The 25,106-nt window shown below is 41.3% G+C and overlaps 1 protein-coding gene across 7 annotated transcripts in view; it reads right to left on the bottom strand.

The window, feature by feature from the left end:
* LOC126416046 (uncharacterized) overlaps positions 1-25,106 on the bottom strand; it is a 116,680-nt gene that overhangs the window by 77,596 nt on the left and 13,978 nt on the right. For 4 of the 7 annotated variants that reach the window (XR_007575403.1, XR_007575406.1, XR_007575405.1 and 1 more), the window contains exon 2: positions 3,773-3,858. Coding sequence is in view for 1 of the 7 variants with exons in the window: in XM_050083516.1 (XP_049939473.1) it covers positions 3,773-3,819 (47 nt within the window). In the remaining 6 variants the exon portion in view is untranslated. Of the gene's footprint in view, positions 1-5; positions 2,061-2,154; positions 2,301-3,107; positions 3,859-25,106 lie in introns of those variants that run through there. The other 3 variants (XR_007575402.1, XR_007575404.1, XR_007575401.1) reach the window with 3 other exon arrangements.

Below are 25,106 nucleotides of genomic sequence, written 5' to 3'. Positions count from 1 at the left end.
TCATTTTTCTCTGATGGGTGAGGTGAACAAACAGAACTGCCGAGTGTGAGGTCTTCACCACTCTTTTTTTGAATGGGACAGCACTCAAGGACCAAAAAGTGCAATGTGACTGGCCAACATTAACTGCAATATGCTTTGCCATCATGTCATATCTGCTCTACAGGAGAGAGACATATTGGACTCAACAGTTTTCATGCAAGACGGAAGTGAAACATGAACGATAAACAGTTTAAGCAAAAAGAGGATAGAAGTTTTCGAAATATTGTGCTACAGAACAATGTTGAATATTAGATGGGTCAATCACGTAACTAATGAGGAAGTACTAAACAGAACTGGAGAGAAAAATTTGTGGCACAACTTGACCAAAAGAAGGGATTGGTTGATCGGAAACATTCTGTGGCATTTAGGGAAGGGAGGAGGGGGGGGGGATAAAAACCATAGGGAGATACCAAGAGATGAATACAGTAAGCACTTTCAGGAGGAGGTGGGTTGCAGCAGTTATTTGGAGAGGAAGAGGCTCTCACAGGATAGAGTAGCATGGAGAGCTGCATCAAACCAGTCTTTGGACTGAAGACCACAAATAACAATTTACACTCTTTCTTTTTATTATTTTTTTTAATACAGTCACAATACTCTAGTGTGGGAGCAACTATCTGTATCCTCCATTTCACCACAGTGTGTCTCAGTTAAGCAGTGTTCTGTATGTGTATATATTTATGTGCTCTTAATCTAATGTGGCAGTGATGGTGTTCCACATTGCCATCCCAAACCATGTGAATGATCTTGCCTAAGCAAGTTTTGCCACCGTGACATGGTATTTTATACACATTGGTTTTACTTACAAGGAGAGCCCCCCCCCCAACAATGGGAATGAGTTTTTGAAAACAAATATAGGTGATGTAGGTTAAGATCCCAGTATCACACCCTGCAGCCATTCACCTTCGTGGGCTCTCGTCTGATGAAAAAATTTTCGGAATTTTGTGTGATGCTCAACAGCATTAAAAAAGTTGTATTACATTCACTGATTGCTTGGTGTAAGGGCTTTGCATACAGGAGGTTGCGGGTTTGAATTTTATCACATGCAATAATTTTTTTTTTACTTTTAAATCTTTACCAAAATTTGTATTCAATTAATTGGTTTAAATAAAATTTTTAATTTGTATTCATTTGTCACATTTTAATCACCATGTGAACTTTTTCATTTTTGCTTTATATCATTCTTTTTCCAGTCAGATTTTTTGAGAGTATGAATTTAATTATATTCATCTATAATAATATTCAGTTATTTGAAAATTCTAATCTATTGGTTAAAAAACAAGAGGCGAAATAATCTATTTCTTCTGATTGTGTAGTGGTGTGAAAACTGCACTTTTCATTAAAAGATGTGCAAATTCTTTTTCCATGGCAGTTGTCACAGAAAGATCTAAAAGATAGCCTAAATTCCTACTGCACTATGGACAAAAAAAGGCAGATGAACATTTAAACAAAATAAGGGTTTATAAGTAAAATGAAAGTCAAGCAAAATGAAAAATAGATACAATTAATGCAATAAACTGGATGAAAAAAATAGGATAATAAAAACAAAAGAAATTACACCAAAATTAATACATGTAATTGATTAAAAGACATAAACAAAGATTTCAAATGGAAAAAGAATTATGGAGAGAAAAATGAGAGCATATGAAAAGGTGAAAAGGAATGGTAATAAAAAATTACATTTAAATCATTTAATTGAATCAAAATTATGATAAAATTCATTTCAATAAAGATTTAAAAATAAAAATACTTCTTGTGACGTGATTTGAACCCACAACCTCCTGGATGTGAGGCCCTTACCCTATCCATTACACCATGCAACTAGTCAATGTAATACACCTTTTTTTGAGACTATTCAGCATCAAGCAAAATATGAATTCTTTTCATCAATTACTTGTAAATGAGGGCCCACCAGAATGAATGGCTGCAGTGTGCAATACCTGGTATCTTACCTACATAACCATATAGATGGTTTCAAAAAGTTGATCCCACTGCTGGGCACCTCTTCTTGTCAGCCTCATCATCTGTAACAGAGTAAAGGATGGATCTCAGTGAGGGCGGCTGGGAAAAAAAAAATGAATCCCAAAATACTTCCGATTCCTGAATATACATTATTACCAGCATGAGGTAGGAAAGCAACTGATCTACATTTGTCTGTATGTTTCGCTGGTGATAGTCCAAACTCCACGGCTCAATAGATCTGCTCCTCAGAATATTCATTGCCCTCGAGCACAGACTTCCAATGGTTAGTCTCTTGTGTTAAACTGTCAAAATCAGAGACTCTTTATTCTCTATGTACCAACGTCCTAAGGACTCAAGCACATCGGTAAGATGAATAGCAGTTTGTCACTTGCAGATATTGTTAAATAATGAATAGATTTACAATACACACTATTGTGTTTCGTCATTCCTTCAGTATAACAAACTGAAGCTTTCCATCACTCTTAAATTCTATTATAAATGTTCCAAATAACAGTCAAGAGCATCTAAACCAAGTGGATTGTCATAAGTGTATCTTCAACACATCTCCACCAAGAGATTGGATTTAAAGCCGCTGCCTCCGTCCTTTATCTGCTGAACCTTCAACAAATAAGTTGGCAAACAATGAGCAACAATGGACTCGCTGTAGTCACTCCATCTGTCTGTTTTGCAAATAAAAGGCCAAAGAGCTATCACTAAATTCTTTGTGAAGTTGTAGGTCAGAACACCCAAATTACTATTGTCAGCAAACTATATAACCTTGGTAGTACTAGTCTTTTTGAGTACATCCTCAGAAGCAGAACTCTTTTTCCAAAGATTAAGTTTGATCCTTTCAGGGAGGAGACTTTGCACTTCTTGCTAATCCAGGTCACTGAGTAAAAAATCCAATTTGCAAACATAATCATCAAACACAAGGAGAGCCATGGTATTCCATGCCACATTTTAATGAAAATACTACCAGAGGATACAAAAGGTATTCAGGTGTTCACCATAAATGGGAATAATGGCCCTTTGGAATCCTCAAATCTTTCACAATTGTATAATTGAAGGAGGGCATGGGAGGGGAGGGGGGAAAAAAAGAATTACAGATATAAAAATAATAGCACAATGAACTATATTTTGTGCTTTAGTCCAAATGATGAATTTCACACATAAGCAGACCACCTGAAAAATTTGTTCATAGTCTGACTGTCATTTGGTCCCTCCATATAGTATCAGATTGCACAGTAGACCAGAAATTTGAAATCCTCTCAAATAGCAATGAACTATAAGAACTACATTTAGTTTACACTTGTCAAGAACACCCATAAAATATAAAACAACAATAATAATGGTTATATGAAAGTACAAATAATAAAACATCTACAGTACTTTTCAACAATGAAATAGATCATGTTTTTATACAATAGATAATACAGGACAGAGACGTCAGCTGAAGACAATGAAGTATGATGCACCCATGACAAAGGCTGTCTTGCAGTTCAAGAAAGTTTAAGTTTAGATACACAGTTACGGAAAACCATTATTTCAATAATACTTTGCCATTCCTCAATTGCTATTACAAGTTGTCAAAATGAAGCCAATCAATAATATGCACAGCTTAAAATAAAATATAATATTTCACACTAACTATACCAATTTTAGTATGTTTTAATTTTTATAAGTCACTGTAACAACATAGCTAGCACACAATAAAATTGACCCCAAAATATTGTCAGTAGCTTTATGACTCATTCTTTGAGAATTCATTTCATACCATTGTAAACTGAATCTGATACAAACTCCGCAGACAGATGCCTTCATCAAAAACAGTCCACGTTGCACTTATCCATAATGGAGCACCTGGAAGCAAAAAGAAGGAAAAATTCTGAAAGCAATTACAGCAGATGAACAGATATTATATGACGTCTGTTTAGAAAGTATCCAATTTTTAGTTATAAAATCAGTCTTTATTAACATACTATTGTTTGACACTAGTTACCTTCAAAGTAGTACCCTTCACCCTCTACACACCTGTCCCAACACTGCTGCCACTACTGGAAGCATTGCTGGAAACCTCTCTGTTTAATTCTGCACAATGCCTGCCCTGTTCTGGAATCTGGTCCCTTTCCAAGTTTTTTTCAGATTAGGCAAAAGCGAGAACTCACTTGATGCTAGGTCAGCAGAATAGGGAGACTGACAAACCATAGTTTTGTTGTGTTTGGCCAAAAATTTCTGAACTAATTGACAACAATCAGCAGGTGCATTATTATAGTGCAGATGGCAACTGCCCGCTCCTCACAAGTCTGGTCATTTTCATCGCACTGCTTCTCGAAGGCGATGCAGAATCTGGGTTGTACTCACTGACATCAGTACCTTTCATTGGTGTACTTGTGATGGACCACACCACTGGAGTAAAAAAGGTCAGTATGACTCTCACATTGCTGCAGACTTGACTCTCCTTCTTTTGCCGCGAGGCTGATGGCTGCTCCCATTGCAATGACTTGAACTTTACTTGTGGGTCATACCAATAAACCCAGGACTCATCACTAGTGATCACTGTGTTAAGAAAGTTGGAATTACTGTTCACAGTATCCAGGCATGTCATGTGATATCCAAACAAAGTTGCTTCTGCTCAGTTGTTAGCAACTTTGGCACAAATTTTGCTGAGGTCCTCATGAGGCCCAAATGTTCCATTAAAATGCAATAAACAGATCAAATACTAATTTTAACCTCATCTGTAAGTTCTCTGATCATGATTTGTCTATCCTGCATCACCAGGGTCCTTACATGATGAATGACAACCTCATTTGTGAACACTGAGGGCGTACCTGATGAGTGACCATCATTGAATTGGCTGCACTACTACTTTATCTGTGTGGTACCCACTGCTTCATCTCCAAACACTTGTTCAATCTTGTGGACTGTTTCAATTTGAGAATTGTCAAGCTTGAAACAAAATTTGATGCATCTTCCTGTCATTTTGTCCACAACACAAAATCTGACATCTATCACTTACATGTGTTCATTTGTCAATGGTCAGCTAGTGACTGGTTGTTTCCACAGTTTTGGGGGGGGGGGAAAAAAAGGGTCAGGCAGGCACACTACGTAAGCCTGCAAACAAAGAGTATGCACATGCCCCGATACCCGTGTTGGTTTCAACAATACAAAAAACTTCCTGGCAGATGAAAACTGTGTGCCCGACCGAGACTCGAACTCGAGTTCGAGTCTCGGTCGGGCACACAGTTTTAATCTGCCAGGAAGTTTCATATCAGCGCACACTCCGCTGCAGAGTGAAAATCTCATTCTGGAAACATCCCCCAGGCTGTGGCTAAGCCATGTCTCCGCAATATCCTTTCTTTCAGGAGTGCTAGTTCTGCAAGGTTCGCAGGAGAGCTTCTGTAAAGTTTGGAAGGTAGGAGACGAGGTACTGGCAGAAGTAAAGCTGTGTGTACCGGGCGTGAGTCGTGCTTCGGTAGCTCAGTTGGTAGAGCACTTGCCCGCGAAAGGCAAAGGTCCCGAGTTCGAGTCTCGGTCGGGCACACAGTTTTAATCTGCCAGGAAGTTTCATATCAGCACACACTCCGCTGCAGAGTGAAAATCTCATTCTGGAAACATCCCCCAGGCTGTGGCTAAGCCATGTCTCCGCTATATCCTTTCTTTCAGGAGTGCTAGTTCTGCAAGGTTCGCAGGAGAGCTTCTGTAAAGTTTGGAAGGTAGGAGACGAGGTACTGGCAGAAGTAAAGCTGTGTGTACCGGGCGTGAGTCGTGCTTCGGTAGCTCAGTTGGTAGAGCACTTGCCCGCGAAAGGCAAAGGTCCCGAGTTCGAGTCTCGGTCGGGCACACAGTTTTAATCTGCCAGGAAGTTTCATATCAGCGCACACTCCGCTGCAGAGTGAAAATCTCAATCTGGAAACATCCCCCAGGCTGTGGCTAAGCCATGTCTCCGCAATATCCTTTCTTTCAGGAGTGCTAGTTCTGCAAGGTTCGCAGGAGAGCTTCTGTGAAGTTTGGAAGGTAGGAGACGAGGTACTGGCAGAAGTAAAGCTGTGTGTACCGGGCGTGAGTCGTGCTTCGGTAGCTCAGTTGGTAGAGCACTTGCCCGCGAAAGGCAAAGGTCCCGAGTTCGAGTCTCGGTCGGGTACACAGTTTTAATCTGCCAGGAAGTTTCATATCAGCGCACACTCCGCTGCAGAGTGAAAATCTCATTCTGGAAACATCCCCCAGGCTGTGGCTAAGCCATGTCTCCGCAATATCCTTTCTTTCAGGAGTGCTAGTTCTGCAAGATTCGCAGGAGAGCTTCTGTAAAGTTTGGAAGGTAGGAGACGAGGTACTGGCAGAAGTAAAGCTGTGTGTACCGGGCGTGAGTCGTGCTTCGGTAGCTCAGTTGGTAGAGCACTTGCCCGCGAAAGACAAAGGTCTCGAGTTCGAGTCTCGGTCGGGCACACAGTTTTAATCTGCCAGGAAGTTTCATATCAGCGCACACTCCGCTGCAGAGTGAAAATCTCATTCTGAATACAAAAAACGGTATGATTCTTTTTGAACAGTCATCATACACATTCCAATTTGAAAAATACGAAACTGAATTTATGATAACACTGATAAAATATATATACAAGCAGAAATCATTTAAAAAATATAAACTTGGTCTTTACTTTCTACAACAGGCCTATTACTTTCACACACAGGTAATACATACCAGTAAACATACTGTATCCTATGCAGTGCAGCTAAAATGAATTGACAATTTATTACCCTACACACTTAAATTTGATAATCCATTGTTGTTGTTGTTGTTGTTGTTGTTGTGGTCTTCAGTCCTGAGACTGGTTTGATGCAGCTCCCCATGCTACTCTATCCTGTACAAGCTTCTTCATCTCCCAGTACCTACTGCAACCTACATCCTTCTAAATCTGCTTAGTGTATTGATCTCTTGGTCTCCCTCTACGATTTTTACCCTCCACGCTGCCCTCCGATGCTAAATTTGTGATCCCTTGATGTCTCAAAACATGTCCTACAAACCGATCCCTTCTTCTAGTCAAGTTGTGCCACAAACTTCTCTTCTCCCCAATCCTATTCAATACCTCCTCCTTAGTTACGTGATCTACCCACCTTATCTTCAGCATTCTTCTGTAGCACCACATTTCGAAAGCTTCTATTCTCTTCTTGTCCAAACTGGTTATCGTCCATGTTTCACTTCCATACATGGCTACACTCCATACAAATACTTTCAGAAATGACTTCCTGACACTTAAATCTATACTCGATGTTAACAAATTTCTCTTCTTCAAAAACGATTTCCTTGCCATTGCCAGTCTACATTTTATATCCTCTCTACTTTGACCATCATCAGTTATTTTACTCCCTAAATAGCAAAACTCCTTTACTACTTTAAGTGTCTCATTTCCTAATCTAATCCCCTCAGCATCACCCGATTTAATTTGACTACATTCCATTATCCTCGTTTTGCTTTTGTTGATGTTCATCTTATATCCTCCTTTCAAGACACTGTCCATTCTGTTCAACTGCTCTTCCAAGTCCTTTGCTGTCTCTGACAGAATTACAATGTCATCGGCGAACCTCAAAGTTTTTACTTCTTCTCCATGAATTTTAATACCTACTCCGAATTTTTGTTTTGTTTCCTTTACTGCTTGCTCAATATACAGATTGAATAACATCGGGGAGAGGCTACAACCCTGTCTCACTCCTTTCCCAACCACTGCTTCCCTTTCATGCCCCTCGACTCTTATAACTGCCATCTGGTTTCTGTACAAATTGTAAATAGCCTTTCGTTCCCTGTATTTTACCCCTGCCACCTTCAGAATTTGAAAGAGAGTATTCCAGTTAACGTTGTCAAAAGCTTTCTCTAAGTCTACAAATGCTAGAAATGTAGGTTTGCCTTTACTTAATCTTTCTTCTAAGATAAGTCGTAAGGTTAGTATTGCCTCACGTGTTCCAACATTTCTTTCTCTGTCAAACTCTTCACGCAGTATCTTATCTCCCATTTCATCTTCTCTACATCCTATTCCATTTCCATAATATTGTCCTCAAGTACATCGCCATTGTATAAACCCTCTATATACTCCTTCCACCTTTCTGCCTTCCCTTCTTTGCTTAGAACTGGGTTGCCATCTGAGCTCTTGATATTCATACAAGTGGTTCTCTTCTCTCCAAAGGTCTCTTTAATTTTCCTGTAGGCAATATCTATCTTACCCCTAGTGAGACAAGCCTCTACATCCTTACATTTGTCCTCTAGCCATCCCTGCTTAGCCATTTTGCACTTCCTGTCGATCTCATTTTTGAGACATTTGTATTCCTTTTTGCCTGCTTCATTTACTGCATTTTTATATTTTCTCCTTTCATCAATTAAATTCAATATTTCTTCTGTTACCCAAGGATTTCTATTAGCCCTCATCTTTTTACCTACTTGATCCTCTGCTGCCTTCACAACTTCATCCCTCAGAGCTACCCATTCTTCTTCTACTGTATTTCTTTTCCCCATTCCTGTCAATTGTTCCCTTATGCTCCCCCTGAAACTCTCTACAACCTCTGGTTCTTTCAGTTTATCCAGGTCCCATCTCCTTAAATTCCCAGCTTTTTGCAGTTTCTTCAGTTTCAATCTGCAGTTCATAACCAATAGATTGTGGTCAGATTCCACATCTGCCCCTGGAAATGTCTTACAATTTAAAACTTGGTTCCTAAATCTCTGTCTTACCATTATATAATCTATCTGATACCTTTTAGTATCTCCAGGATTCTTCCAGGTATACAACCTTCTTTTATGATTCTTGAACCAAGTGTTAGCTATGATTAAGTTATGCTCTGTGCAAAATTCTACAAGGCGGCTTCCTCTTTCATTTCTTCCCCCCAATCCATATTCACCTACTATGTTTCCTTCTCTCCCTTTTCCTACTGACAAATTCCAGTCACCCATGACTATTAAATTTTCGTCTCCCTTCACTACCTGAATAATTTCTTTTATCTCGTCATACATTTCATCAATTTCTTCATCATCTGCAGAGCTAGTTGGCATATAAACTTGTACTACTGTAGTAGGCATGGGCTTTGTGTCTATATTGGCCACAATAATGCGTTCACTATGCTGATTGTAGTAGCTAACCCGCACTCCTATTTCATTATTAAACCTACTCCTGCATCACCCCTATTTGATTTTGTATTTATAACCCTGTAATCACCTGACCAAAAGTCTTGTTCCTCCTGCCACCGAACTTCACTAATTCCCACTATATCTAACTTTAACCTATCCATTTCCCTTTTTAAATTTTCTAACCTACCTGCCCGATTAAGGGATCTGACATTCCACGCTCCGATCCGTAGAATGCCAGTTTTCTTTCTCCTGATGACGACGTCCTTACCCTACACATTTAAATGATGAAACAGAAAGCAAAATACAAATACAATTTTATGTAAGGGTTTAAAATTTTTACAAGATTACTAAAATAAAAGGATGAATGGCTTGCAGGAAAGCTGTCATTTCATGTGTCCTTCAGCATTCTTTATCAGTATCACATCAAAGAATAACCAAACTGACAAATATATGCAATAACACATACACCACTGTAGAACATGCAACACAGATCATACAACATGATGGTATTTGATTGGTCGAACTTATATAAAATGAAGACATTTAACTAGCCTATAATAGATTTAGTTGGAAGACAAAGATTAATATTCTTTATGTCCAGCTCCATACCAATTACAGAGGTTCACTGTTTACATGAATTTACATTTACACACACATACATCACCCCCAAGCCACCATATAGTGCACAGTGGAGGACGTTTCATATAATTCTTGCTGCTTTTCTGCCCTATTCCATTCGCATGTAGAACAGAGGAAGATAACTGGATACAGGCATCTGTAAATGTACTAATATTCTTATTTGATTCTTACAGACATTATCCCCCCCCATGAACCATGGACCTTGCCGTTGGTGGGGAGGCTTGCGTGCCTTAGCGATACAGATAGCCGTACCGTAGGTGCAACCACAACGGAGGGGTATCTGTTGAGAGGCCAGACAAACGTGTGGTTCCTGAAGAGGGGCAGCAGCCTTTTCAGTAGTTGCAAGGGCAACAGTCTGGATGATTGACTGATCTGGCCTTGTAACAATAACCAAAACGGCCTTGCTGTGCTGGTACTGCGAACGGCTGAAAGCAAGGGGAAACTACAGCCGTAATTTTTCCCGAGGGCATGCAGCTTTACTGTATGATTACATCATGATGGCGTCCTCTTGGGTAAAATATTTCGGAGGTAAAATAGTCCCCCATTCGGATCTCCGGGCGGGGACTACTCAAGAGGATGTCGTTATCAGGAGAAAGAAAACTGGCGTTCTACGGATCGGAGCGTGGAATGTCAGATCCCTTAATCGGGCAGGTAGGTTAGAAAATTTAAAAAGGGAAATGGATAGGTTCAAGTTAGATATAGTGGGAATTAGTGATGTTCGGTGGCAGGAGGAACAAGACTTCTGGTCAGGTGACTACAGGGTTATAAACACAAAATCAAATAGGGGGAATGCAGGAGTAGATTTAATAATGAATAGGAAAATAGGAATGCGGGTAAGCTACTACAAACAGCATAGTGAACGCATTATTGTGGCCAAGACAGATACGAAGCCCACACCTACTACAGTAGTACAAGTTTATATGCCAACTAGCTCTGCAGATGACGAAGAAATTGAAGAAATGTAAGATGAAATAAAAGAAATTATTCAGATTGTGAAGGGAGACGAAAATTTAATAGTCATGGGTGACTGGAATTCGAGTGTAGGAAAAGGGAGAGAAGGAAACATAGTAGGTGAATATGGATTGGGGGACAGAAATGAAAGAGGAAGCCGCCTGGTAGAATTTTGCACAGAGCACAACATAATCATAACTATCACTTGGTATAAGAATCATGAAAGAAGGTTGCATACATGGAAGAACCCTGGAGATACTAAAAGGTATCAGATAGATTATATAATGGTAAGACAGAGATTTAGGAACCAGGTTTTAAATTGTAAGACATTTCCAGGGGCAGATGTGGACTCTGACCACAATCTATTGGTTATGACCTGTAGATTAAAACTGAAGAAACTGCCAAAAGGTGGGAATTCAAGGAGATGGGACCTGGATAAACTAAAAGAACCAGAGGTTGTACAGAGATTCAGGGAGAGCATAAGGGAGCAATTGACAAGAATGGGGGAAATAAATACAGTAGAAGAAGAATGGGTAGCTTTGAGGGATGAAGTAGTGAAGGCAGCAGAGGATCAAGTAGGTAAAAAGACGAGGGCTAGTAGAAATCCTTGGGTAACAGAAGAAATATTGAATTTAATTGATGAAAGGAGAAAATATAAAAATGCAGTAAGTGAAACAGGCAAAAAGGAATACAAACGTCTCAAAAATGAGATCGACAGGAAGTGCAAAATGGCTAAGCAGGGATGGCTAGAGGACAAATGTAAGGATGTAGAGGCCTATCTCACTAGGGGTAAGATAGATACCGCCTACAGGAAAATTAAAGAGTCCTTTGGAGATAAGAGAACGACTTGTATGAATATCAAGAGCTCAGATGGAAACCCAGTTCTAAGCAAAGAAGGGAAAGCAGAAAGGTGGAAGGAGTATACAGAGGGTCTATAAAAGGGTGATGTACTTGAGGACAATATTATGGAAATGGAAGAGGATGTAGATGAAGATGAAATGGGAGATACGATACTGCGTGAAGAGTTTGACAGAGCACTGAAAGACCTGAGTCGAAACAAGGCCCCCGGAGTAGACAATATTCCATTGGAACTACTGACGGCCGTGGGAGAGCCAGTCCTGACAAAACTCTACCATCTGGTGAGCAAGATGTATGAAACAGGCGAAATACCCTCAGACTTCAAGAAGAATATAATAATTCCAATCCCAAAGAAAGCAGGTGTTGACAGATGTGAAAATTACCGAACTATCAGCTTAATAAGTCACAGCTGCAAAATACTAACACGAATTCTTTACAGACGAATGGAAAAACTAGTAGAAGCCAACCTCGGAGATGATCAGTTTGGATTCCGTAGAAACACTGGAACACGTGAGGCAATACTGACTTTACGACTTATCTTAGAAGAAAGATTAAGGAAAGGCAAACCTACGTTTCTAGCATTTGTAGACTTAGAGAAAGCTTTTGACAATGTTGACTGGAATACTCTCTTTCAAATTCTAAAGGTGGCAGGGGTAAAATACAGGGAGCGAAAGGCTATTTACAATTTGTACAGAAACCAGATGGCGGTTATTAGAGTCGAGGGACATGAAAGGGAAGCAGTGGTTGGGAAGGGAGTAAGACAGGGTTGTAGCCTCTCCCCGATGTTGTTCAATCTGTATATTGAGCAAGCAGCAAAGGAAACAAAAGAAAAATTCGGAGTAGGTATTAAAATTCATGGAGAAGAAATAAAAACTTTGAGGTTTGCCGATGACATTGTAATTCTGTCAGAGACAGCAAAGGACTTGGAAGAGCAGTTGAATGGAATGGACAGTGTCTTGAAAGGAGGATATAAGATGAACATCAACAAAAGCAAAACAAGGATAATGGAATGTAGTCTAATTAAGTCGGGTGATGCTGAGGGAATTAGATTAGGAAATGAGGCACTTAAAGTAGTAAAGGAGTTTTGCTATTTGGGGAGCAAAATAACTGATGATGGTCGAAGTAGAGAGGATATAAAATGTAGGCTAGCAATGGCAAGGAAAGCGTTTCTGAAGAAGAGAAATTTGTTAACATCCAGTATTGATTTAAGTGTCAGGAAGTCATTTCTGAAAGTATTTGTATGGAGTGTAGCCATGTATGGAAGTGAAACATGGACGATAAATAGTTTGGACAAGAAGAGAATAGAAGCTTTCGAAATGTGGTGCTACAGAAGAATGCTGAAGATTAGATGGGTAGATCACATAACTAATGAGGAAGTATTGAATAGGATTGGGGAGAAGAGAAGTTTGTGGCACAACTTGACCAGAAGAAGGGATCGGTTGGTAGGACATGTTCTGAGGCATCAAGGGATCACCAATTTAGTATTGGAGGGCAGCGTGGAGGGTAAAAATCGTAGAGGGAGACCAAGAGATGAATACACTAAGCAGATTCAGAAGGATGTAGGTTGCAGTAGGTACTGGGAGATGAAAAAGCTTGCACAGGATAGAGTAGCATGGAGAGCTGCATCAAACCAGTCTCAGGACTGAAGACCACAACAACAACAACAGACATTATGCGAGATGTATGATAGTAGCAGAAGAACTACGTCTGTCGTCCTCCAACACTGGTTCTCTACATTTATCCATCAGGATTTCACGAGACCATGGTTGCCTTTCTTCCAAGGATTCCCATTAAAGGTTTCTCAGCATCTGTGTCACACTTTTGTATGGACGATACTGACACATTATAATATCAGCAGAGTGTATCAGAATTCATTCAAAATCTGCCTTCATGCTTCCCTGATAGGAATTCCATATGCTGGAGCACAATTCTAGAACAGGTTTCATGAGCATCTTGAATGATACTGACTTTACAAATGCACTGCATTGCTCCAGAAACCTTACAACAAATCTTTCACTTTTCATACAACTGATTTCATGTTTATCTCATTTCATAATCTTCTTAGCATTAACTCCAGATGTTAAAACAATGTGACAGGCTCTGTAAGTATGCCTCTAATCTTGAAATCAGGTAACCCTTGTCATGAACATTATCTTGAGTTTGTCCACATTTAGAACATGATTCTATTTGTTATACAAAGTGCATGATGTACCCAAGCTATTCTTCATTTCCTTATGATCAACCAATAATGATCTCTTCTGTAGACACCAGCATTATCAGTGAACAATATGGTAGTGCTGTCGACTATTTAATAAATCATTTATGTACATTGAGAACAGTATTGATTACACTTCCTTGGAGTAAACTAAATTTTCTTTCATTTCTGTTGAACCAACTCTGTCCAGAATCATCAAAAATTCTTCTAGCCACAAATGAAGAGATACTCCCTATATTCAATATTTCTTCTGTTACCTAAGGATTTCTATTAGCCCTCATATTTTTACCTACTTGATCCTCTGCTGCCTTCACTACTTCATCTTACCGAACGAAAGCGCTGGCAGGTCGATAGACACACAAACAAACACAAACATACACACAAAATTCAAGCTTTCGCAACAAACTGTTGCCTCATCAGGAAAGAGGGAAGGAGAGGGGAAGACGAAAGGAAGTGGGTTTTAAGGGAGAGGGTAAGGAGTCATTCCAATCCCGGGAGCGGAAAGACTTACCTTAGGGGGAAAAAAGGACAGGTATACACTCGCACACACGCAGTTGTGCAAAGCCATTGCCCCAGGGTGGCATAGTTGTTAGTGCATTTGTCCAGTGAGCAGAAGAGACAGGTTCGAATCCTGGCCTCGGTAGAAATTGTCTATTCATTGCTTCAGTCTGCATATATATATAGACACACACAGACACTGATGCTTTAGACTTGAAAAGGTCTCTGGAACCATATAGTTCATGTACATCTGTCGACAATGTAGGAAGTATCAGAAACCTTTCAGAGATCCATTAGATGAAATTTTCTGTTCACCTGTGTGTAATACTTACAAGATATTGCAAGAACAAAGTCGGCGGTATTTAACTGAAATATTTTCGCCTGAACCTGTGCTGGTTCTTTGAAATTTGTATTGATAGAGCTTAAAACAGGCTTCATAGTACTACAAGAGACTGACAAATGTAATACTGGTCCATATTTCAGAGAATCATTTCTTTATATTCATTTCATTAACAAGAGTGTTTTGAGATATTTTCCAGTCACTCATGACTATTCACTGTGTGAGAGTGTCTCAATAAAAACAAACTAGGAAAGGAATCTAGTTGCACAGCTTACTAAATCTAAATTTAATTATTTTTCAATACCCAGGATTACACAATTACTGTAATATTACTCTCTCTCTCTCTCTCTCTCTCTCTCTCTCTCTCTCTCTCTCTCTGTGTGTGTGTGTGTGTGTGTGTGTGTGTGTGTGTGTGTGTGTGTGTGTGAGGGGGGTGGGGGGTGGGGGCGTGCAAGTAGGCATATACAAATGCATGCACGTGCTTGTGGGATGAAACATTAGCTTGGTAGGATCTTCATGTGGGAATACATTTTTACATGCAGTATTTAATATGATAGGTGTTCGCACTAAAAGATAAGAAAAAATAAAAAAAGTTAAATGTGGAAAACAACAGTGTTTTGTCAGCTGAATGACTGTCGCTAGTGTGTTGTGCACATCTGACTCCTCTACAGTGACTTTACATGTGTCTACACTGTAGTGCACGTCAATGAATGTACAGACGAGCTTGTTACAGAATTGACAAAGTCTCTGATCTGAACCCTTTACTCTACTCATGAATGGAGGACCTTGGTAAGTCAGAACAATACTGTAGTGACAGCTGCCTACTGCCTTCACAACTTCCATTGGTCTCCAAAAAGACTGCTCTCAGATATCAAGCAACACAAGTTGTCGATGCGAATGCGAATAGCAATCTGCAGACGAATGCTGCTGTGATGGTCTCTCACACTTGACAGACTATTCTTCCTGGGATACAAACTCAGTGCATATTTAAATTCATTGTGAAACCAACACTTTATGTCACTTGTGATTTTGAATCATTTACGGATATTGTTTTGCCTATAGTTTATGTATATCCTGTCACTATGTAAGTTTTTTTATGATTTAGTGTGAAATATGACCCATGCCTCTACATGTAATGTAATCTGTAAAAATACAGTTGTAATCTGTAAAAATACAGTTCTGGTTACTGATTCACATACAGGGCCAATGAAATTGTAACGACACGATAGGAAAAGTTGAAAGGTGGTCCCTATGTTACGGAGACAAAATCAAATCAATGCAAAAGGCGGATAGTGCATACAGAGCACACCCACTGAGGACAAAGCACCAGTCAGTAGTCACACATCATAGTGAATAGTCTCACATTAGGCCACAACGACTAGACATGTGATGGTGTGTGTGTGTGTGTGTGTGTGTGTGGTGCTTGGGTGAATGTGTGCAAGAGCTCTTTTTCTGAAAAAGGCCTTTTGTCCGAAAGCATAAATGTTAAGTAGTCTTTTCATTATGCCTGTCTGTGACTTTAACACCACCTCTGCATAGTGAGTAGCAATTTATCCTTTTCATAATATTGTTGTTATTCCATCCTGGACTGTCCATTGTTCGTTATTACAAATGTGTGTGACCTGACTTTACAATCCGGATTCTATCGTACACTGATTAAGGTTTGTTTTGGAGTACAATAATTAACATTTGAGTCTGACTGCCCATGTCAACCATTAGCAACATGATAAGGTCAAATAAAATAACAGCCCACATGACTTCTTGAGTGTTAGGTGCAAAGGGGGTGTTGTAACCTCCTGTGACACTACTTGCCTATGTTCTACCTCCCTTCAACTAAGAGCCCCTTCTATTCTCTATGTGGCTGCCTGGACCTCAAAAAATGAAAGATTAGTGCTCGAGCAGGATGAGCGTGACATGTGCCATAAACCAGTTTGTTTGAAGAATGAGGTTAGCACTTCAGCAAGTTGTCACATACAATCTTCCTCATCAAATAGCTCCAGATTTGGTCGCAACTTAACATCCAATTTTCGGTGCTGAATTGGGGTTCTCTCTGGACCAAGTCGGAAATAGCAGTAACCTGTTCCACGGGACTTTTGTTAAAATAAGACATGCATCTGCCGCTCTACTACTAACGCTATTTGCAGCAGCAATATGAAGCCAGTTGCTACAAGTTCTGCTGCTGCTAATTACCAGTGATGGTTCAAGATATGCCTCACTACTGAACCTGGTACCATCACCACCTTCATTGTTTTACTTGCTTGTTTATTTCTATTCCCACATTACTTTCATGAAGAACTGACAGTAAAGAGGAACAAGTCCAGTCATATTAGCAGAGAGAAGTGGCTGTTAGAAACTAAGTGTTCAGGCTACATTAACAATATTTCAGCACAAAGCTACCAAACTAGAAACAAGCTGTTGCTTCCCATTTATAATGAGTAGTTACATCTAAAGCTGGAAGCTGTAAATGAACAGTATATAAACACTCAAATAACTGTCAGTGAATTTAAATTATCTAGGATACACTATAAGAATAGAGGCAGTTTATATTGAATACTATCCCAGATCACATAATACCCAGATTTCCCACCCTCACAATGATAAATGCAACCCCATAAATAGTTTTCCATCAGACAACATATGTCACATGTGATGCTATAATGCTCATTCACCTAGGCCGTCACAGAACTAACAGTGCTCTTTCTTTGGTGAAATAAAGTAGGTTTGCCAATTAGCGAGGTCCGCAAGCCAACTGTAAGTGAAAGTCAGCTGTGGATTTTTCTGAGCAATTTTTCTCAAGTTTTCCATCAATGAACAACAGATTAACTCTTGTAATTCTACACACAAAATTTATTTCTCCTGTAAGGACACTCCCTACTATTACGCGTAGAATAAATAAATGAAAAAAATGAAAGCAACACTCACATACATGTCTTCTGAGTTAGTGTTTGAATGTATTACTGCACTGCAATACTCTGAGGTGACAAAAGTCATGGGATACCTCCTAATATCGTGCAGGATCTACTTCTGCCTGACGTAGTGCAGCAACTCAACATGGCATGGACTCACCAAATTGTTGGAAGCCCCTTCATAAATACTGAGCCATACTGCTCCTATAGCCATCTGTAATTGCAAAAGTTTGCTGGTGCAGGATTTTGTGCACGAACTGACCCCTCAATCATGTTTCCATCTTTGATTGGATTCATGTTTGTGAACTGGGTGGTCAATCCATTCCTCTAATGTTCTTCAAACCAATCGCAAACAACTGTGGCCTGCTGACATGGCACATTTGTCATCCAAAAAAGATCCACTGTTGTTAGGGAATACGACATCCGTGAATGGCTGCATACAGTCTTAAGTAGCTGAACATCCACAGGACCCAGCCCCTTCCATGTAAACACAGCTCAAACCATTATGGAGCCACCACCAGCTGGCACAGTACCTTGTTCGCAACTTTGGGCTCACTGCTTCCTGGGGTCTGCATTGTGCTCAAACCGTACATCAGCTCTTACCAACTGAAATCAGAACTCACCCGATCAGGCCATGGATTTCCAACTGTCTAGAGTCCAACCGATATGGTCACAAACTCAGCAGAGGGACTGCAGGTGATATTGTGCTGTTAGCAAAGGCACCCATGTCTGTCGTCTGGTACGTCTTCCACTGATTACTGAGGTTATTTCATGCAGTGTTATTTGTCTGATAGCACTGACAAGTCTACGGAAATGCTACTGGTCTTCGTCATTAAGCGATGGCCATCACCCACTGCATTATCTGTGGTGAGAAGTAATCCCTGAAATTTCGTTTTCTCAATACACTCTTGACAATCTGGATCTTGGAATATTGAATTCTCTAACAATTTCTGAAATGGACTGTCCCATGCATCTGGACTGTCCCATGCATCTAGCTCCTACTACCATTCCGCATTCCAAATATGTTAATTCTCACTGTGTGGCTATAATCATATCAGAAACCTTTTCACATGAGTCACCTGAGTACAAATTACAGCTCTGTCTATGCACTGCCCTTTTATAACCTGTGTACGTGATAGGACCACAGTCTGTATATGTGCATATCGCTATTCCATGACTTGTCACCTCAGTGCAAAAGCATTCTGATAAACTGTTGCATTTATGCAGCCATCTAGTTTACACATTCATCAGCAGTCATGCCATTTGTTCACTCTCTGCTCTGCAGCTCATTAGATATGGATTACGGGAATAAAAAAAAAAAATCTTCAAGGGCACATACAATACCAAAAAGCTTTCAAATTCTTTTCAGTTTGTTTGCATTTAATCAGTCAGTTTACTGAAAATTATTAAACACACAGTGCACCAACACAAGTATAAACAAATAGTAGTTAATCCTCTGAAGTGGACTGGTTTGAGTTGTAAGTCCTATGTGGCACGTGTCTCGATTTTCGCCTTCAACACCACTAACCCGCAACCAATTTATACTTAGCGGTTTATCGTCAGCTCGACCCCTGCATTCAGGCTGGCTTCCAGAGTATCCAACTCAGCCCCAGAGGGCCTTCCAGTGACCAGCCAGACAGCACAGAAGATAGCAACAGAGCTCGCTCTAGACCTGCATCCGCCACGACTTCAATAGCCAATACGAAAATTGTAACCTTCTGCCACACGAGTATTTCTGCCCACATGGAGACAGCTAGGACCAGTTCCATCTTCACCAGCCAGTGACTGAAGTACCAGCACCATTTGAACAACACCCCAGATCGAGCATCACCTTAGCCAGCCAGACGATTGCGCTGCCATTACGTGTGCTCCGAGCCTTGGTGTTCTGTGCCATGGACAACTCATGCTAATCTGAGATAAAACTGAATACATACTTAGTTTCAATGGTGGAAGAACGTAATCTACACCCTCAAGAATTTATTTTTGTGATGCACTTTTCCTTCATTACTAAGAAGAATTTATGGAGAATGTTCATTTTCTTTTGTTGTACTGCATCAGAAACAATAGATTGTTTGCATTCAAAGTGTATTTGTTCAAATTAACAAAGTGTTGTAACTGCGACCAGAACAGTTGCGGGGGTTGAAGTGACGGAAAGCGCAGCAGGACCCCCGGAGTGGCCCGAAAACGACAACACAAAGGGAGAGGACAGACACGACCAACAAAGGACCTAACGAACAACAACAAGCTCGAAACAATGGAGTCACAAGAAAACCTAACTAGACAACTACGTCCACTCGCACACAGAACAAGAAAGTAAATACGCTGTCTAAGGTGAGGCAATATGTCCAGAGACATACGCAAGATTAAACTGGCCAGCCGAGCAAGAGGCCAGTGCTTAAATACATGATCGGGGCCGCCGCTATTTGCCGCCGGGACCACGCGTTCCACTGTGGCGCCCTCTCACTAAATGTGGGCCAGGAGGCGTGTGCTGCCACGGCTTACGGTGCGATGGTGCAAACCTCTAGGGGTCTTCGATGTCCATGTCGTCTGGTGTGGATTCAAATTCCGCGGCGTGCAGTGCCAGACAAAGTTTAATTACATCTAGTTGTGATCTTGTGCAAGTACTCCACATGAGGAATACCCCGCTATGAAAAAATTTAACTACAGATGTCTCAGGAATTTGTTTCACACCTTGCTCTTTTACAGTTGTTACATCACTTGGCAATATGGTCGTGGTGATTCTCTCTGATTCCTGCTTATCAGACACTAGCAACACTATGAATAAATTTATTCAAATGTAAGCACTCTCTCAGCCAAGTTACAAATGCACTATAGGCTATTGATGAGGTAATGAAGGTTGCTACTGTAAGCAAACTGTGCAATGTTCCAAGAACAACATTAAGAAATAAAACTTCTGGTGCACATACGCAAGATTGTAATGAGCATTGTGGCTTTGCTGTTTACACTCTGTCTGAAGATCTTCTAATGTAGAAAAAACACACACACACACACACACACACACACACACACACACACACACACACACACACACACAAAACTATGGCCTCAGGCCACCAAAGTCAGACTGCGAGAAACTGCACCTGATGGAAGAAGTAACCTGGATGGTGGGGGTAAGGAGGAAGCTGGGGCAGGGAGCGGGAAGGACAGCAGAGTAGGGGTGGGGGATGGCACAGTGCTGCTTGTGGAAGCACGCTAGAATGTGGTGGGGACAGGGTAGGTTTGAAGGGGTCAGGGGGGGTAAGGGAGGGAGTGGAAAAGGAGAAGTGAGGAGAGAAAAAGAGACAAGCAGGGCAAAAAGAAAGAGAGAGAACCTAGTGTGTGTGTGTTGGTAGAATAGAAGGCTGTGTAGTGCTGGAGTGGGAGCAGGGAAAGGGATAGGTGGGTGAAGGACAGGGCTAGAAAATGTTCAGGCCAGTTGGGGGGCGGGGTTATGGGACTGCAGGATGTATTGCAGGGAGAGTTCCTATCTGTGCAAGTCAGGAAAGTCCATATTGGTAGGAAGGATCCAGATGACACAGGCTGTGAAGCAGTCAATGAAGTGAAGCACATTGAGTTGGGCAGCATGTCCAGCAACTTGATGGTCCAGCTGTTTGCAGCCACAGTTTGTCAGTGGCCACTGATGCAGACAAACAGCTTGTTGATTGTCATGCCCACATTGAATGCAGACAATGGTTGCAGCTTAGTCTGTAGATCACATGATTGCTTTCACAGCTAGGCCTGCCTTTGATGAGAGAGGTGGTGCCGGAATGGAATAGGTGGTGGCGTGAGGACATGGGACAGATCTTGCATCTAGGTTTATTACAGGGATATGAGCCATGAGGCAAAGGGTTAGAAGCGCGGGTGGAGTAGGGATGGACAAGAACATTGCTTAGGTTCAGTGGGTGGTCGAATACAACAGTGGGAGAGGTGGGAAGGGTACAATAACGCTCATTTCAGGCCATGACAACAGATAGTCAAAAATCCTGGCGGAGAATTTGATTCAGCTGCTCCATTCCATAGTGGTAATGAGTCATGAGGACAGTACTCCTTTGTGACTGGACGGTGAAAATGTGGAAGGCGATATGTGACTGGAAAGAAAAGGCACAGGAGATCTGTTTCCATACAAGGTCAGGAGAGTAATTTTGATCTGTGAAAGCTTCAGTGGGACCAGGAAGGGCACTATGTCACCATGAGCAAATATACCCCTCCCACAATTACTTCACCTATGAAGGCATCACCTACAAACAAATCTGTGGTAAAGCAATGGACACCCACATGGCATCATCCTATGCAACCCTATTCATAGGACATCTAGAGAAATTCTTCCAAACCACCTAGAATTTCATACCCCTCATCTGGTTTAGATTCACTGACAATATCTTCATCATCTGGATCATTGGTGAGGACACCTGAACCACATTCATTAAGAACCTCAACACCTTCTTCCCCCATCTGCTTCACTTGGTCCTCCTCTACACAACAAGCCACATTCTTTGATGTTGACCTCCACCTTAAACATGGCTACATCAGTACCTCTGCCCAAATCAAATCTACGAACAACCAGCAATACCTACCTACACTTCAACAGCTGCCACCCATTCTATACCAAGAAGTCCTTCCAATACAACCTTGCCACCTATGACCTTCACATCTGTAGTGACAAGCAGTCACTCTCCAAACATGCAAAGGATCTCACCGAGGTCTTTATAGACCATTATTAACCTCCCAACCTTACATAGAAACAGATCTCCCTTGCTTTGTTCCTCCAGTCACCCACCAGCTCCCACATTCCCACTACCAGCCATAAAAGAATACTCTCCTCGTGACCCAGTACCACCCAGTATGGAGCAACTGAATCACATACTCCGCCGGGGTTCTGACTACCTCTCATCGTGCCCTGAAATGAGACTATCAGACCCACTATGCTTCCCACCCCTTCCACAGTGGTACAAAAGTTCAAATGTGTGTGACTTCCTAAGGGGCCACAAACTGCTGAGGTCATTGGTCCCTACTCTTGCGCACTACTTAAACTAACTTATGCTAAGAACAATACACACACCCATGCCCGAGAGAGGATCCGAACCTCCGGCGGGAGGGACAGTGTAGTCCGCGAAATGGCGCCTCAAACAGCACGGCCACTCCACACGGCTCCGCAGTGGTATTCCACTGGCCACCAAACCTATGCAATACCCTAGACCATCCCTACATCACCCATGCTCCCAACCCTTTGCCTCCAGGCACAATCCATGTAATAGACCTAGATGCAAACCCATCCCACCACCACCACCACCACCACCACCGCTGCCGCCGCCGCCACCACCACCACTTACTCCAGTCAAGTCACACTATGCGTGAAAGCAGTCATCTGATCTACAGACTGTGCAACTACAGTGCTCATTTTACATGGGCATGACAACTAATAAGCTGTCTGTACACATGAATGGCCACTGACAAACTGAGGCCAAGAAACAGATGGAACACCCAGTTACTGAACACGTTGCCCAACACAATGTACTTCACTTCAGTCACTGCTTCACAGCCTTTGCCATTTGGAACCTTGTTACCAATACAAGCTTTTCTGCTTGCTACCTGTGCAGTCCTAAAGCATCGACTGCACACCAACCACCCCAGCACTGCAAACGGCATGAAAAAGGCACTGACCCACAGGCCAATGGAAAGAGTGGGCAGCGCAACACCTCTAGGAAGACAGAGTTCAGTGCCCTCTGTCAATGCTGACTTAACCAGCTGGCCTTTGCCAGTCGGGCCCAGTTCCGTGCAGACTTCGAGAACATCAGTACTGAGTACCAGGAAGATGATTCTTAGCCTTTGTTCTGTGAGCAGAAAAAGAATGTAAATTAACTGCATGTAAGTGACACAGGAAGCCCATCAAACCACTTAATAATGAGAAGCTAAGGTGTTTCTTTCTTTTTTCAAAATAAAGAGTTCTATTCATTTTAAAGTGTATGAACAGATCATTTTAGATTCCTGCTACCGCCATCACAACTTCTCTTCTTCCTTGCTTGTGTCGGTGTCGACTCACACAGTAGCCAACACAACAAGTGGCGTCACGGATTTCAGAACCAACGCTGCCTTAGCTCTTCCTCGGTCCATCACAGCATGTCACTAAAATTTCTCTCTTTCCTTTCAGAGAAGCATTGCTACTAATTGTGTTCTTTCTTGCAGACTAGCTGCAACGCTTGCACTCTTTGCGTATTTGAATTGCTTATATTTAATTTGTTGAAACGCTCCTCTCATTAACATGGCCTCTAACCTGACTCCTACACACATCAGGCTATATCTCCTCCAATTGCTGCTGGCTTTGATCTAATGAAATTTATTCCGTTTGAGAACCACCAAATGTCGCAGTTGAAGACTGCAGTCCAGCAGCTCATTAATGCACAAAACTGCTGCTGCATCATTTATTCCAGAACAGCTGGCCACATCCACATCACTGCCTCCATGCATTCCACCGTTCTGAGCTTTCAGTGAACATCAAGTGCAATGGAATGAATGGCAAACTCAGTTTAGCAATCATTGTGCTACAAATCAAGCGCATGTTTGAAGATTTAGTTTCTGCCCTCACTAAGTATTATAAGGATCAGGAACAGGTTGCTGCAGCTCATTACAAATTGGACAGTACCATAGTGACACAGTGTTTCATGATGCAATTATACACAATGTGCCAGACAGTAGGACTCGTGAACAAATTCTCAAACATTCTGATCCTACTTTGAAACAAGTGTTACAGATTATTACTGCACATCAGGACTCATGTGATACTGCCATAGAAGACTTTTAGGTAGCTCCCATCTGTAGGGTAATGCAAAGTGACAAACAGGTATGGCCTTACAACCAACCATTGCGTGCAAACAGGCCGCCACACCATGGACAGAGTAACCAAGTTTCAACGTGTTTGTATGCTGTGATTCATGTCCACACTGCTTTTTGATGTGTAACAGACAAAACTGCCCTTCGGGGAATGCGACTTGCTTTGCTTGTGGGAAGCCAGATCATTTACAGTCTGTGTGCTTGCAACGGAAAAACAATGGAAAAAGAACTCTACCCACATCACTCTCATAAGTACAGAGCACCTTCTCACTCAGTGAAGTAGTTTTTTCTAAACTGGCTACCACTACTAGTAATGACCAAGTTCAGCATGTACCTTCACCCAGCCCAAGTGCTGTGCAACGACAGTCAAATGAACTGTTTGTGAACTTAGTCACTGCTTGACGCTGTGTGCAACTTCTGACACTGGCATTCAGTTCCGTTGCTTAATCGTGCCACTTATGAACAGTTGGGCTAGCAAAAGTTGACAAAATATTGCATGCAACTTACAGCGTATAATGGTCAGGGCATTCCAGTTCTTGGTACAAGTAGTTTGTATGCCACATTCTAGTCTCACAGCAGAACACTGGCATTGAAAATATTTTTGGATTAGATTTATTTGATTTGTTTGGTTTTCGTATTCAAGGCCATGTACTTTCTGTTTACACTTTCATACTAAAAAACGGTGTTACTTATTTGAAGAGTTTCCTAATTTATTTTCTGAAGGACTTGGCACAGCAAATAAGTTAGTGGCGCACGTTACGATGAAGA

This window comes from Schistocerca serialis, chromosome 8 (genome assembly GCF_023864345.2).
Source record: "Schistocerca serialis cubense isolate TAMUIC-IGC-003099 chromosome 8, iqSchSeri2.2, whole genome shotgun sequence".
NCBI classification, from domain to species: domain Eukaryota; kingdom Metazoa; phylum Arthropoda; class Insecta; order Orthoptera; family Acrididae; genus Schistocerca; species Schistocerca serialis.
This window is presented reverse-complemented; position numbering and strand designations above follow the sequence as displayed.